The 14,253-nt window shown below is 44.3% G+C and overlaps 1 protein-coding gene across 1 annotated transcript in view; it reads left to right on the forward strand.

Annotated features, from left to right (window-relative positions):
* The first annotated feature begins 2,261 nt into the window (after nt 1-2,261).
* The window catches only part of EDC3 (enhancer of mRNA decapping 3), a 28,786-nt gene continuing 16,794 nt past the window's right edge, over nt 2,262-14,253 (forward strand). Inside the window, exons 1-3 of the mRNA XM_075713444.1 lie at nt 2,262-2,289; nt 4,628-4,809; nt 6,271-6,584. Coding sequence (XP_075569559.1) covers nt 4,646-4,809; nt 6,271-6,584 — 478 coding nt within the window. The 5' untranslated portion in view covers nt 2,262-2,289; nt 4,628-4,645. The remainder of the gene's footprint in view (nt 2,290-4,627; nt 4,810-6,270; nt 6,585-14,253) is intronic.

Consider the following 14,253-nt stretch of genomic DNA (forward strand, 5'->3'; position numbering starts at 1 on the left):
TTGCTGCTTTTTTTGAAATTAGGTGGGTTTTTTAGCAAGTAATAGATTTCTCTATTCAAACTAGTAAAAGGAGCAAGGGTTTGAGAACTGTAGGAGATGCACTACCTTATGCTGCAGTCCACTTTAAGCCAGCATGAAGGCAAATTCTCTTGGTAAACAGAGCAGGAATTCCTGCTTGTTTGTACCTGTGTGAAATGCATCCATGTGCTGGGTTATAAATTGCACAGTTTTTCTAAGCCAATAAATACTTATATGAAAGTTTCTTAGGTTTCTTGCTTGGTTCTTGCTGATTTTATTCCACTGGGAAAAGATTGGCAGGGGGAACCCTACACCTCTGTTTCATCCTTGAAAATCTGACTTGGGTATGTTGCATCTGGACTTTTCCTATGGGGACATGAGCTCATTGTTCCTCTACTGTTGGGGTTGTGACACCAGTGGTGGTAGGAAAAGTTTTTAATCCTTGTGGGTGCTGGCTCTGGTCCTCTCCCTATGTATGTAGAGAAGCTAAAGCTTCAGCTGGGATTGGTGGAGAGGTGATGCCGAGCTCTGGCTCAGTTCAGGATTTCACTAAAAATCAGGACTAGCCCTTCTATTCCTGAAAATAATGAATCAATAGCTTGAAAACAGCCTTTCACAACCCTCAGGGAGGTGATCCACAGAGGGATGCTTTGGGCCATCACCTGCTCTGCACTTCCCCATCTCAGAGCATGATTATTTCCAAGACTTTGCATAACTTCCCTTAAAAAAAAGGCAAATATATGGAAAATTGGGGTCTGTGCATACCTGAAGTGGCATCCCTGCAGGGACCAGCCATCTGGGGTTTCCAGCTTGGTGGGGTAGGAAACTGCTCTTGCTCCACAAGCACATTTTCATGACTCACAAATGTTTAGCCAAGCCCTCGAATGGGGGTACAATATCAGGAGTCTTGCAACGTTCAGTCTTCTGCTGAAAAGTGTGCTCCTCACCAAATTCCTGCCCTGGGATGCTCTGTGGCATGAGCTACTCTTGCCCCACACAGGAGTAAAATCAAAATAGCTGCAGAAAGGTTAATATGTGACTCCACCCATCACTGGGGCATAAAGGACAGATGAATAATTCAGTGGCTTTTTTAATGGTGCCACCCACTGTACCACAGGGTTATTTTTAATTTTGTGGCTGTACCGTGGAAAGGCTGCTTTCAAGAAGAGGAGCTTTCCTCCTGCCATGACCTCACTCACCTTCATGTTATTGTCACCAACTGCTATCAAAATGATTTTGTTTTTAATTAGTGTCCCTGGCACAGCCTGCCTTTAGCTTGGGAAGGTCAGCCAGTGCACGGATCCAGCACCGCACCCACTCCTTCCTCTGAGTAATGAGCAAAAGAACCTCTGGCTTTGGAGGGGGGAAAAGCTTATTTTAATGGAGCCGAGGAGAAAGCAGGAGATGAATGCATCCGCGCCTCTGCCAATGAGTTGGAGGGAGGTGATGGGGGTAATGGAGGTGTGACAGAGGTGATGGAGATGTGATGGAGGTGATGGTGTGATGGAGGTGTGATGGAGGTCAGAGAGGGGATAGATGCTGGTGTGACAGCAGTGATGGAAGTGTGATGGAGGTGATGAGGGTGGGATGGAGGTGATGAATTTGTGACGGAAGATATGTGACAGAGGTGATGGAGAGGTGACAGAGGTCACAGAGGCAACGGAGGTGTGATGGAGGTGGTGGAGACGTGATGGACGCCATGGAGGAGAAGGAGGATGTGTGTGACAGTGGTGACAGAAAGGAGATGGAAACGATGGTGTTGTGGCGGACATGTAACAGCTTTCACAAAAGCAATGGAGGTGCGACGGAGATGACGGGTTTGTGATGGCAGTTGGGTGACAGCGGCCATGGAGGTGTGACAGAGGTCACAGAGGTGACGGAGGTGTGACAGACGCCGCGGAGGACACGAGACAGGGCGCCGGAGGCGCGGGAGGGCGGGAGGCTGCGGTGAGGAAGGTGCCGCGCAGCCATCACGGCGAGCCCCGCGGCGGGCCCGTACCGCGCATGCGCCCGGCGGTGCTCGGCGCGGCACACGGGGTGCAGGTTTCCGCCGCGCACGCGTCGAACGCAGCAGGCGGCCCCCGCCGCGCCGGAGCGCTGCGTCACTGCGCATGCGCTAAGCGTCAACTCCCCCCGCGCCTCTCTATGGTCGTCCGCCGGTGGCTTGAGCGCCGCTCCCAGGCGGGGCGCGGGGCAGGAAGTGACGAAAGCGCCGAGCGTCGCTGAGGCGGAGGGGCCGCGGGTGAGGCGGGGAGCGAGCGGCGGGTGCAGGTGAGGCGGGGGTGCCCCTTCCCAGTCCCCTCGCCCCGGGGGGGGTCGGCGGGAGCGGGCCAGGGCCTTCGGTAGGGATCTGGGCCTCGCCCGGCCCTCCCGTGAGGCGCGGCCGTGGCGCCAGGCTCTCCTCCGCATGCCCGGGGCCGTCGTGGGGAGGCCGGGCCGGGGGAGCGGCTGGGAACGGGAAGGCCTGCGGAGGCCGGGCTGAGCGCCTCCCCTCGCCGAGCTCCAAGCCTCAGCAGGCCGCCTCTTGCTGGGGTCCACGCAGGCGCGGGCTGTGGGGGCCCTGTGTTTTCCTGTGGGGATCAGGCTGGAGGCAGCCCACCCTGATCCAGTCCGGGGAGATGAGACCTGCTGGGAGCATATATCCCGTGCCAGCTTGTCTCTCGGGTACAGAGTGGGTAGGCTCGGTGGCTGCTTTCCTCGTAAATGAGCGAAACTATCTCCATGCTCACTCATCTTTCAGATAGGGAGAACATGCATAGTGGCATCTTCCTTCTCAAGCAACAGTGCCTGGCGTGCAAAGCTGTTGACTCATTACATGCTAACTTATCGCTTACAAACTGTTTATTAAGTGCTGCATACATGTTTGCATGGGCTCTGTGGCTTGAGTTTCTTTTAAAACTTGCAGGAACATCAATAATATACACTTGAAATAAGAGATGTGGGGGAATACAAGATATTTGAGAATATTAGACAGGAGGTTTGACTTTCCAGGTGTATGTAAACAGACAAATGTTCTCATGTTTGTCATGTGTGATGTAGTAAATCATTCACTGCATATGTAGTTCATTCCCTCTTCTAAACAATTTGCACACAAATTAGTAGAATGAGATCCTTTGAGATGAGGAGTTTCCCTTGTTTTGGTTTATGTTTGCACGCAAACATAGATTTTATGGGTTTTTTTTCCTTGGTAAAAGGAGGCTCTTATTTTTGAAAAGGATCCTTGTAAGATGGTGATGTGTGTTGTTTTCAAAAAGAGATACAGAAAGCAGGAGAGGGAATGAAATTTTAGTTTTACTGCAGATACTCGGGGATGTGTTATCTGTGTCTTGACAGTGCTTTTTATCAACTGTCATCTTGGAATCGAGACATTGTTATCATGGATTAATATAAATACACAGAAATAGGAAAGAAAGGAGGCTGTTCCTGAAGAATTTATGAGTTAGTGACCAAATTTAGCGTTTTCTTCCCTTTAAAGCATCCTCTGTTTTCAGTCCCCTGAAAATTGGGGGAAGTGGGTTAGTTCTGGTAGCATGCATGTGTCCTAGTTATTTCCAGGGTTTTTTTCCTTGCATCTTTTTCCAAGAAGCTCAGGATAGGAAGGGCTTGAAGAGAATTAAAGTGACTCTCACAGAAGTGTGGTTTATGTGTTGATGTTAATCTTCCTGGGTTGTCTCCTGTGCTTTCTGTCTTTGTGTTCCTTACAGTAAATATCAAGTGTTCTTCCTTACTGTTGATTACAGCATGAAAGGCAAATAGACGGCAGTCATTTTCATTTATGAGCTTGTCAGCTCCTTCGCGCTACTGTGATGCTAGTGAGCCTATCATCTTTCTGTGTCCTTTGTCTGAAGGAAGAAATCTCAGATCAAAAGATGTGCTTAGCTGCTTCAAAGTGTGTTGATACAAGTTCAGTCAAACATCAAAACTGAGGGAATTACTTGGGACTGAACATCTAACTAACCAAAGTGCATTTTTTCCCCCTGTATTCTGGTAGAACTCGATGCTGGAAAGCGAGTGCAACTTTCTTTTTTCATTTATCTAATTGTGGCAGTAATAATATTCCTGGCTCTAGACAGCATGAAGACTTTTGTCCTGGACTCCAGTGTTGGTTCTCCCTCTCCCCATATCTCTTTGTTTCCCTTAAAGGTGTTGGGCTTAATTTTTTTGTGCAGAGATCGCTCTTCTCACTGCTGAGTATTCACAAAAGCTGTTCTGCCCCAGTGTTCATATGCCAAGATTTTAAAAAGGGAAGTGAAGATAAATTCCCTGTTTGAAATTACAGGGAGAATGTCTGCAAACAGAACTAAATACTAAATATTGCTGTGAGAAGCTGTTAATCTTGAGTTCAGTTACAAAATTATTTCTTTAATGATGCAAATAGTGATCTGCATTACAATCAATCATATAGGCAAAGCGCTGTCCAGGGATTTACACATTCGCTGTGATCCTCAGTGTCTGTACGGATGTTATTTTCACCCCACAAAGAACAGAGAAGCTGACAAAGCTGGAGCCTGGGTGGGAGCCAGGGTTCTGGGCCGGGGGATGCTGCTGATGCTGATTCCGGTTGTCAGTTTCTGCGTCTTGTTACAGCCAGGCCTGTGTCTCTTTACAGCAATTGTGTGCCGGAAATATGGCTACCGACTGGCTTGGGAGCATTGTGTCAATTAATTGTGGAGAAAGCTTGGGAGTGTTCCAAGGACGAGTGTCTGCTGTGGATCAGGTCAGCCAGACCATTTCCCTGACACGGCCCTTCCATAATGGGGTCAAGTGCCTCGTGCCAGAAGTCACCTTCAGGTTAGTGTCTGTCTTTTTTCCTCCTGTGTTTTTGCAGAGAAGGTCTCTGGTGGTTTGCATGTTTTGTTCTTTTTTTCCCCAGAAATGGGCTCTTTGCCTTAAATCTCCCTACTGCTATTGAGCGTCTTTGGATGAGAAGTGCCTCTCCTGTTTCTGTTAGTTGGAGTGCAGGAGATTATTTTCTGGCTCTGCGATCCTAGTGTTAGAAGTGGTGTAGCTCATACTTGGAGGTTGGTTGTGGATGAGGTGCTGTGTGTGTGTATATGTACTCTGTGTATACATTCTGCTGTTCGGTTTTCAGGTAGTTGAGGGGGCTAGCATACTCTCTTAAAGCTTGGCCCTCAGCGTTGTGTACTATATGTAATTAAAGTGTGACAGAAGAGAAAGCAGAGTGGTAGATCAATTAAAATTATTGCCCCAATACAATTAAATTAAGTGCAATTATTAAATCAACTCCATCCCCTCTGTATCTTGCCATGTTCTTTCCTCTGTGTAGACAGGAGAGAGTTTTGCACCAAAAAGCTGAATCGATGCAGCAGTATTGTAGCTCTCAGGAGTTCTTTCCCACCAGCTCCTGGTAACACTGTGCTTAAAAAGGATAAGAGTCACTAGTCACTGGACATTTTCCTGTTATCTGGCATATTACAATAGTTAAGACTCCGAGTCACTGATTTTTAAATAAGCTTGATTCCCTGAAGTCAGTACTCTTAATGTTTGTTTCGTTTTTTTTCCCTTGGATTTTGAAGAGTGAGAGTTGGGAAAGACAACGACCATATTCTTCCAGGAGTTGCTTGGAAGTCTGTAGCAAGCTCTTGCTACTTTTATACCCCAGTTGGACAAATAACCTATTAAGTTTAAAGTAGAAGACCCTAACTTCTGATTTATTTCTTGCAATCAGTGCAAATGGAGGTCTTTCTAACCACTTCTTTGTTTCGTTTTGGCTCATGCCCAGCCCTGTATTAGTTTTCTTTATCCTTTTTCTGAGGAAACAGGAAGTGCTATCCTTGTCTGAGTGTGAGTTGCACTATCTAAGGGTAGCTTTCTGTAGAAATGGATTAAAAGTAATAGTAGCCTCAAGGCTGAGATTAATTATATTATCTAGAAACTGTTAAATTAATGCAGATTTCTGCAAAGGTCTGTGCCAGTTGCTTCCATTTTCTGCTTGACTGATTCCTGTTTCAGCTAGGAACAGAACCTTTCAAATGCCATCCAGGTGCAGTATAGAAATACTTGAGTTGGTATAAATCTTCAAAATAACATTTCAGTTGAATATTTTGATGTCTGTGGAAATATCCTGTGTGTTTGTGTATTAAAATAATTTTTTTCTTGTTTCTATTGATAATGGCATCAGAAAAAGCTCAGCGTACAACATTGCATTTTTTTCTTTAGGGTTTTTTTTTTTCATAAAGGTACCTCGGATGCCAGATTCCTCAATGTCTGGTTTTCTTTTCCTGTTTTTAGGGCAGGTGACATTACTGAGCTGAAAATTCTGGAGATCCCAGGGCCAGGGGACAGCAGACAATGTGGGGACCTGCAGCAGACAGAAGTGGGCATCCCTGGTGTTGGATGCCAAGTGGGTCCCAGTCAGAATGGCACTGGGAAAGTGTTGAAGAAGCCCATCTCCAGCAGTGCCCCGCAGAATATCCCAAGGAGAACGGACGTGAAGAATCAGGATATTACCATCTCTCCACAGCAGCAGTGCTCCAAGAGCTACATGGATCGACATGTGGAAACATTGTTTCAGTCCAAAGGCTTCCGTCGTAGACACAATTCCTGTGAGTATATGTGTTGTCCTGCAGCTTTCCTTTTGCCTACCTGAGCTACCGCTGCAACATCTTCCCATCTTCAGCAAGAATATTTCAAACGGTGCTGGAAACTTTTGTTTGCTTGCTTGCTTTTATACTTGTGTTGCCACCTGAAGGTCTGGAGAAGAGGATGATAACTGGAGAGGAGAAAAACTTTGCAAGCTGTGCCTCAAAGTATTATAAGTATAGATCTTCTAGACGTCTGGCACTTATCTTTAAATCTTTTATGATCAGATGATGTTGCAATCTCATCCATAATTTGGAGTGAATGTTCATACAGTTTCATTAAAGCTTGCAGGACTGGGCTTATAAAGATATATATGTACACTTGCATAAAATGCCCTTATACAGAGATACAAAATGGTTTTACTGGGTAAGAATAGTCAGGTGAAGTGGGTTGTTTGACCTGGTCTGCCACTTCTGTATTGGGTGGTTTTGTTTTGGTTTTGGTTTTGGGGGTTTTGGTTTTGTGTTGGTGGGCTTTTGTTTTTGTTTGGCTTTTTTTTGGGGGGGAAGAATACATTCTGTTTCTCTAGGCTTCCTGCCACCTTACAGAAATGTGTTCAGGGTATATTGGACACAGGGTTGCTTCACTGATGTCTCCATTGCCATCACACTGATGCAGACCATGAATTCTAGCTCCTTTTCATCTGCGGGGAGACTTTAAAACTGTCACTAGAGTTCTTTGGAGGCAGATTTCACTCTGCTTTTCATTCCTTTTGATTCCCAGTGAAATACCTTTCCTTGCTAGACACAGGCTGGAAAAGTTAATGCAGAGAAGTTGGTGCTGTTCAGCTGAATAACTGGAGAGTAGATTACGGTGAGAACCTTAACTTGTGTGTGCTCTTTGTGCTTGCTCCTGAACCAATGTGGAGGAACAGCAGAAAGCAGCTGGTTCTAGTGGAGGCCAGATCCCTATTTATCATAGCACTTTATCAGCTGAAAATCAAGTACACAGCTGTGGCCCTGGCATACCTGTTACTCCACATGGGGGCCCAAGGCAGCACTTGAGCACGTCGTTTGCGCAGCACAGTCCTGTCGCCAATCTAGTTAACAGGTTGGGAAGGTTGTAGCAGAGCTTATGATGTTGTCATTTGCCCATAAAGGCTGGTGCTACTTAGGTGCCTTGCACTCACTGTTTCAGAAGTCAGCCGGTCCAGAGTAACCTTCAGAATTGAGTGGGAAAGAAGGGGCTATGTTGATGGTTTTATTTATTAGGTTCAGGAGCATTTTTGATGGGATGTTCGTTGTATGTGGGAGTTTGGCAAGCTTTCCATGCCAAACCTGATTTGAAGTTGTGGGTTTTTTTTTTTCTCTTGAAGCCCATTAAAGGAAATTAGTCTTTCTGAACTTTAAAATGTTGCAGACTGTTCTGTGTGTCTCTTAAGAACACAGTAGTATAAAAAGGAATGGTCACAAAAGCTGTTCTATTGCTCATTCAGGACAGAAGCAGCAGGGTGTTACGTACTTCCAAAATGGATTGGGATGCGAGCTGCAAATTCACATTCCTGTTGCTGAGAAATACTAGCCTTTATTTTCAGGGTGTATTACTTTGTTTAGTTTTAGGACACATAAGACAACATTTAAGAAGAAAAATGCTCTCTATGTTCTCTCCCCACCCAACATCCTGATACGATCTCTTACCCCTTTCTTCTGTCACTGCTGGCATGAGCTTAGAGGTTGGGTTGAGAATAGTAGGGGTGGACACTACAGGAATTTAGGATATAACAGGGAAAAGATGTATATGAACAGAGGGTGGAGAGGAGCAGCAAAGACACTGAAGGAAGCAGCTGCCTCTCCTTATGGCCTCCAGCTATGTGGGCTGGTGTTTGGGAGAGGCACAGATGCTATTTGGGAGCTCTTAGGAAGGTGCTGTGTTGTGCTGGCTGTGATGGGACTGGGGCTGTAGATGGCTGCAAAGACCAATGACATGGTGAGACATGAGCTGGTGTATGAATAGAAAGAGGTTTTTTTTTTTATCAGTTGCGCTACAATTGTGCCATACATTTCTGTTGTATACATCTTTTTGCCCATCCCTGTTTCAGTGTCCCAAAGGTCAGCCCTGTTTGAGTATGCAAAGAGCAACATACTGGTATTTTCTTTACTGCAGCATTTCTGAGAGGAGTGTGGTTGATGCCTATTTACGTAAAAAGCAAATAATTCTTTAATAATTTATTTGTTAAAGTGAATATTGAAATTTAATTAGTGAAGCGGAGATCTTCCCTGTCCTACCCTGTGTATTATTCTGCTTCACCAGCATCAAGTGTTAGAAAATGCAGAGCTGAATAATGCCAGTTACAATGATTTCCTCATTCCTGCTATCTTTCCTATTTGAAAATTGCCCAGTTGCCAGCCTCCATTTTTCCTCTAAAAGGAACTGGAAACAAATTGCAATATTATAAAGCTTTTCTATTTAAAGCCTGTATAACTATAACCTATTACAACATCACCCTACAAGTAACTACAAATATTATTTGCTGTGTTGTTGAAAATACAAATTAACGGGCTCTAATGAGAACGATGTAAAGATACAATCTGTGCATCTCAAAGTCAAGCATCCATTATTTTTATTTCTGTTCATAAAATCTTCAGCCAGCGCTCATGCTGTGCCAAAATTGGGTATGTTCTTTTTTTCTCAAAGCCCCCTGGGCTATGTCCTTTCCAGATCTTCATCATGCAATTATTGAAACATCAGTGTGTATCTAGCATATTTCCATGACTTAATTGTTGAAACATCAGTATCTATCCAGCATATTTGCATGACTTCATTTTTTCCCTTGCTTTTGTGTTTAGAAAAGAAACAAAACCAAGCAGGGCAAGGCCAGTTAAACAGGGAGATCAAAGACTGTGTTTAGGTGGAGAAGTTCCTGGACCTCTGGAAGTCTTCCTCCCCCACCAACAGCTGTATGATTTTTCTGAAAGGGTTGTAACTCTTCTCATATTCACTTCTTTATTTAAATGATTGCCAAACAGGCTTGATGGGAGGAGGAAGGCCAGAACGATGCGGAGGGGGAGGCATGCACTCCTTGGTGACCTGACCATCTTCAAGCCTGTCTGGTTTTGAGTGTTTTCCTTCTACCCAGGCCAAAACACTGCGTAGTGCTTGCTGTAGGAAGAGCGCTGTGGTTTTTTTAAGGTTAATCTTTTTTTTTTTTTAATTCCTTAACTCTTCCTAAATTCCAGTTAGTTGTTTGAGTGTGTTGGTTTTAGGAAAACTTTTGAACTTCAGTGTCAACTACCTAGATGTCTAAAGTAACTCCTGTTTTGCTTTATTTTGGCTGGGTGGAGCATGTAGGAGGATTACCTTGCATAATGCTGTTTTGCCAGTGTCTCGTAGTCTGGGGTGAGCAGCGAGTGCTTCAAACCATTTCAACCCACAGATAGCTTGTCAGTTTTACATAAGCTCAATGGCAGGTCAGATTTTCTTTTACAGACTTTGTCTGAAACAATCTACATCTAGCACGTTGTTCAGCTTGTTAGCTTGGATTCATTTTAGGATAAATGAGGTAGAAAAGTGAACTCTTACCCTCTAAAATGTGTGTGTTTGGAGAGTAAGGCAAATGTGTGAGTCTCGGGAGGGAGACAGAAGAGGTCCTGGCTCTATGGAGGTGGTGGGTACAGGTGTCTGGAGAAGAATGGGCTGAGATGTCATCTAGAACTTAAGTCATATTGGGTTTAGTACAGCTGAAAGTTGACCTTTTGATGCCCTTTAGCGTGCTAAGTCAGGGACAAAGTTCCCACTTCGGAGTAGTTGTGTGACAAGAATCAATAAACAACAAATATCAGCGCAGGTTTCACAACAATGGTTTCTGTGCCGTGCTGGCACTGGACTCGTTCATGCCAGGGCTGGTGGCAAAAGCTCCCACAGGGATCTTGCTGGAAGGTGGCCAGCTCCCTAGAGACTTTATGTTTGCTTGTGTGCTATACATGAAAGGTTTTTTTCCTAAGAAACAAAAAAAGCCTGAGAAGTTTTGTTTATCTTTTCAGGGAGGCACTTTTCTGTGTGGTGTCAAGCTGCCAACTTGACATGGAGCCATGTGCTGTTCTCCTTAATGAGCTTCATGCATATACACACAGGGCAGAGGTGCTGGAAGTTGCGATCCAAAAGGAGCTGGGCTAGAAGGTCTGGATTTCTGTAGCTGCTTGGCAGAGGACTGGATCACGCCATGGAAGCAAGCGCAGCTGTGAATAGCAGCTTGTGGGCAGTGGCTTGGTCTGGTGTGTCACCCTAGTGCCCTGGAAGGCTAACAGAAGTGTCTACTTGCCTTATCTCAGATTCTTAGGCCTGAGTTTTCCCTTCTCTCCCCCTGCCCTCTTTCTAGGTGTTTCTCCTCTTTTCCCTGAAGAGCATCAGCTGCCAGTGTTCTTGCAATGCTTGAAGAGGAGCACCATGTAACTTTGCTCTGAGTTCGTAGGAGGCCTCTGCCACATTCTGTGCAACTTCTGTTGTGGGGTTGTAACGCAGTCCATGAAAAGACAGCCGGTTGTGTGGGTCAGCAGTATGTCAGAGTTGGCATCCATTGGTATGGATTAGAGAGCTGTCCACCACAATGCCGGCACATCACATTTTGATGAGGTATGGTTTTGGCTCCCATTCATTGTGTTTGCAGGGCAGCCAGGGAGATTTCAAGCTATTGTACTTGCAGCTTTTCTAGTGCAGCTTTTTATTCTGTCAGCATCTACACACTGCTCACATCAGCTACTTCTGTCCCCTGGATCTACTGCACAAGCGCTGCATCTATCCCCACATTTTGCTTTTCAGGTTAGCTGAGGGTAGCGTGGAGTTGTTTGCAGAAGAATCTGGCAATGAGTATAAAAACTCTTGCTGGGTAACAGGAATGAACTGAGTTGCCATAACACTTGACACTGACAAAAGAAGCAGGCTTGTTTTGCCAATGTTTTCATTGTAGAGTCCAGCTTATTCACCTGAACTCTGAGAGTCCCTTGACTATTTGCTTCGACCTGGAGTTTGTTTGGAGAACTTGGCCTGTTGTGTTGGTCTGTGTTTTCATTTCTTGTGTGGCTGATAGCAGGGCGTTGGGTGCGATACCCTTGTTGGTAGTCGCAGTTGCCTGCTCCATATCAAGTTGTGTACAACTTTGGAGGGGTTTATATGTCAAATTTGGAAGTTGTGTGTTAGTAAAAAGCTTTCCCTTTCTCTCAAAACTATGCATGTAAATGACTGGTCATAGCTTGTACTGGCAAGGAATTCTCCTTGCCAGAAAGACTTATCCTTTCTCCTATATTGTGTTTTGTCACCAGCAATTCTTGAATTCTGCTACCTGTCCTTCAGTGGCTTCTTGGAAAAAGGGGTATTATAGTAGTCTGTTCTCACCCAGTTGCTTATAAAAACTCCTTGACGTCTCCAGCAGCTTGAAAATCACTGTGTCTGAAAATGAGCTACCTGCTGTAGTTAGTAGTAATATCAAATTATTGTAAATAGAGATTCTATAGAGAGTATTGTCAAAGTGTGGTGATGCTGGCCACACAACTCTGTATGGCTAGTTTCAGTTGCTTCAGTATGTGCAGAATAAATATTTCATGCTGGCTGTTGTACTGGTACTGCTGTTTTGAAGAGGTAAGTGGCTTTGTGCCATGGTCATTGTGGATTTTCATGATGCAGTGAGGTTAGAGTAAATCCAAAGGCAGGGTAGCTGTGTTGCTGCGAGAGGCTTATGCTATTAGCTGTCTAACTTTGTAGATGCCTTTTAAGATATTTTATTTAACATAGCAGTGCTGTAGCTGTAGTGATATAATGGTGTTGGAGAAGAAAGGGAAGAGCCAATGTCTTTCATTAGGCCAGGTGAAAAAGCTGGGAAAAGTTGATTCTTTTGGTCTCTTCAGTGGTTGCTACGGATGCTTGGGCAAAACTGTTTTTAAACTGGTATAACTAGAGCACTCAAGCTCATGTTCAAAACAAAAAACCCACCAGAACAACAAATTAATCACATTAGGAAAATGATCATTGTAGGGGGTTTTGCTTGATGATTCCACAAAGCCTTGAAGATTTGGGGTCTTATGTCCTGCTTTTCAAGGTGGGAAATACTGGACTGACTTCTTGTGCACTACTTTTTGCTGTTGCTGGTCTTGTGAATTATGGTGTAATTGGAGACTGGAGCTGCAGCAGCTTTGAGAGGGAGTGCTTTAGGGTGTTCAGGTCTGTTTTGTTTAGCTCAAGTACTTAAGATACCAAAGAAGGTGAGCATTTCAAAGAGCGTCCTTGCTATGGGGGCTGGGAAAGCTTTCAGGTTAGTCACTTAAACAGTCTCTAGGGGGGGAAAAAAAAAAGTGACGTGCTGTATAAAACATGGGGAAAATAAACGGGGGAAAATCCTTGCTGAGACAATGCATTCCTGATTGAGGATAAAATCAAGTAAATATCCTTAGCAAGTCATCTTTCAGCATGGCATAAGTTAGACGTGGTGTTAGATGAACTCAATATCACACTGTAAAACAAATTTGCCAGAGCTTAGAAAGTCCTTGATAAGCTCTGAGAACTCCAGGCAAGCCTGCCCTGTATCTTCCAGGAAAGTGCTCTCTGTTCTGGTCTGTTCCTATAGTGTTTTCTATAAAGGCTTCAGGTAATCATAAGGGTGTTCTGGAGTTAATGGCTGCAATTTCAGTTGTGTAATTGAGCTACTGAAGAGCTTTGCTGTAGAGAAATGAGTTCTCTTTGTTAACTTGGCCGAAATCGGCACATTGGTCTTGAATGTGCCCCTTCCTGTCCTGATCCTGAAATGAATGAACGCTCCTGTAGAAAGAGGAGAAGGGCCCTTCACTTTCTAGGGGATGCTTCCTATTGATGGAGTGTAGTATTTCACACTTTGGAAATGTGGGAAATCAGAGCTCAGGTTTGTTAGGCAGCTTGCAGGTGCTCCACCAGTCTCACCTGAGGTTACAAATAAGCCATTCCAGGCAGGGAGAAGGAGGGATTTGCCAAGGCCAAGCTAGACTTGTCTACACTTAGGAAGGTGACAATAACTTTACAGGAGGCTGTGAGGGTTATGCCTATTGCAAATCTTTTTGGGATGTCTTCTAAGTATCCTTAGATGACTTGAAATCCTTCCTGTCATCTTTCACTGATTGGCAATAATATGTAAAGACCAAAAAAATGCTACTTTTTCATCTATGGAGGAGGTGTATAAAGAGCATACATTATCGTGGTAATTTGGTGGTAATTCGTTTCTGTGTTATCAAATAGATTCTGTCAATAAACTCATTTGTATAAATTACTCACAAAGGTGATTGTCATAAACTATGAGAAATATTTTAGTTGAGCAAGCAGTTTTGGTGTGATAACTCTTACTCCATCTGTTGGACACTGTAGGAGATACCTGTAATTGCTGGAACTGGCCTGAAGTATTTTCTAGTAATTGTAAATTTAACTGTGGGTATAACAAACAGATTAATGTTGTCTGGGTGACCTGCATAATAATGTAAGAAATAAGCAAGTAGAGGGATATGTTGACCTCCTAATTGCATATGGTTTTGTATCTGTCCTTGATCTCCAGCTATAAGTTGGGAACGAGGAGACTTTAATCACTCTCACTCCAGAGAAATCAGGCTTTCACAATTACTTGTGATTGGAAAGAAGTATATTTAAACATGCAAGATGATGAATAAGTAGAATAATGCAGTA

This window comes from Pelecanus crispus, chromosome 7 (assembly GCF_030463565.1).
Source record: "Pelecanus crispus isolate bPelCri1 chromosome 7, bPelCri1.pri, whole genome shotgun sequence".
NCBI classification, from domain to species: domain Eukaryota; kingdom Metazoa; phylum Chordata; class Aves; order Pelecaniformes; family Pelecanidae; genus Pelecanus; species Pelecanus crispus.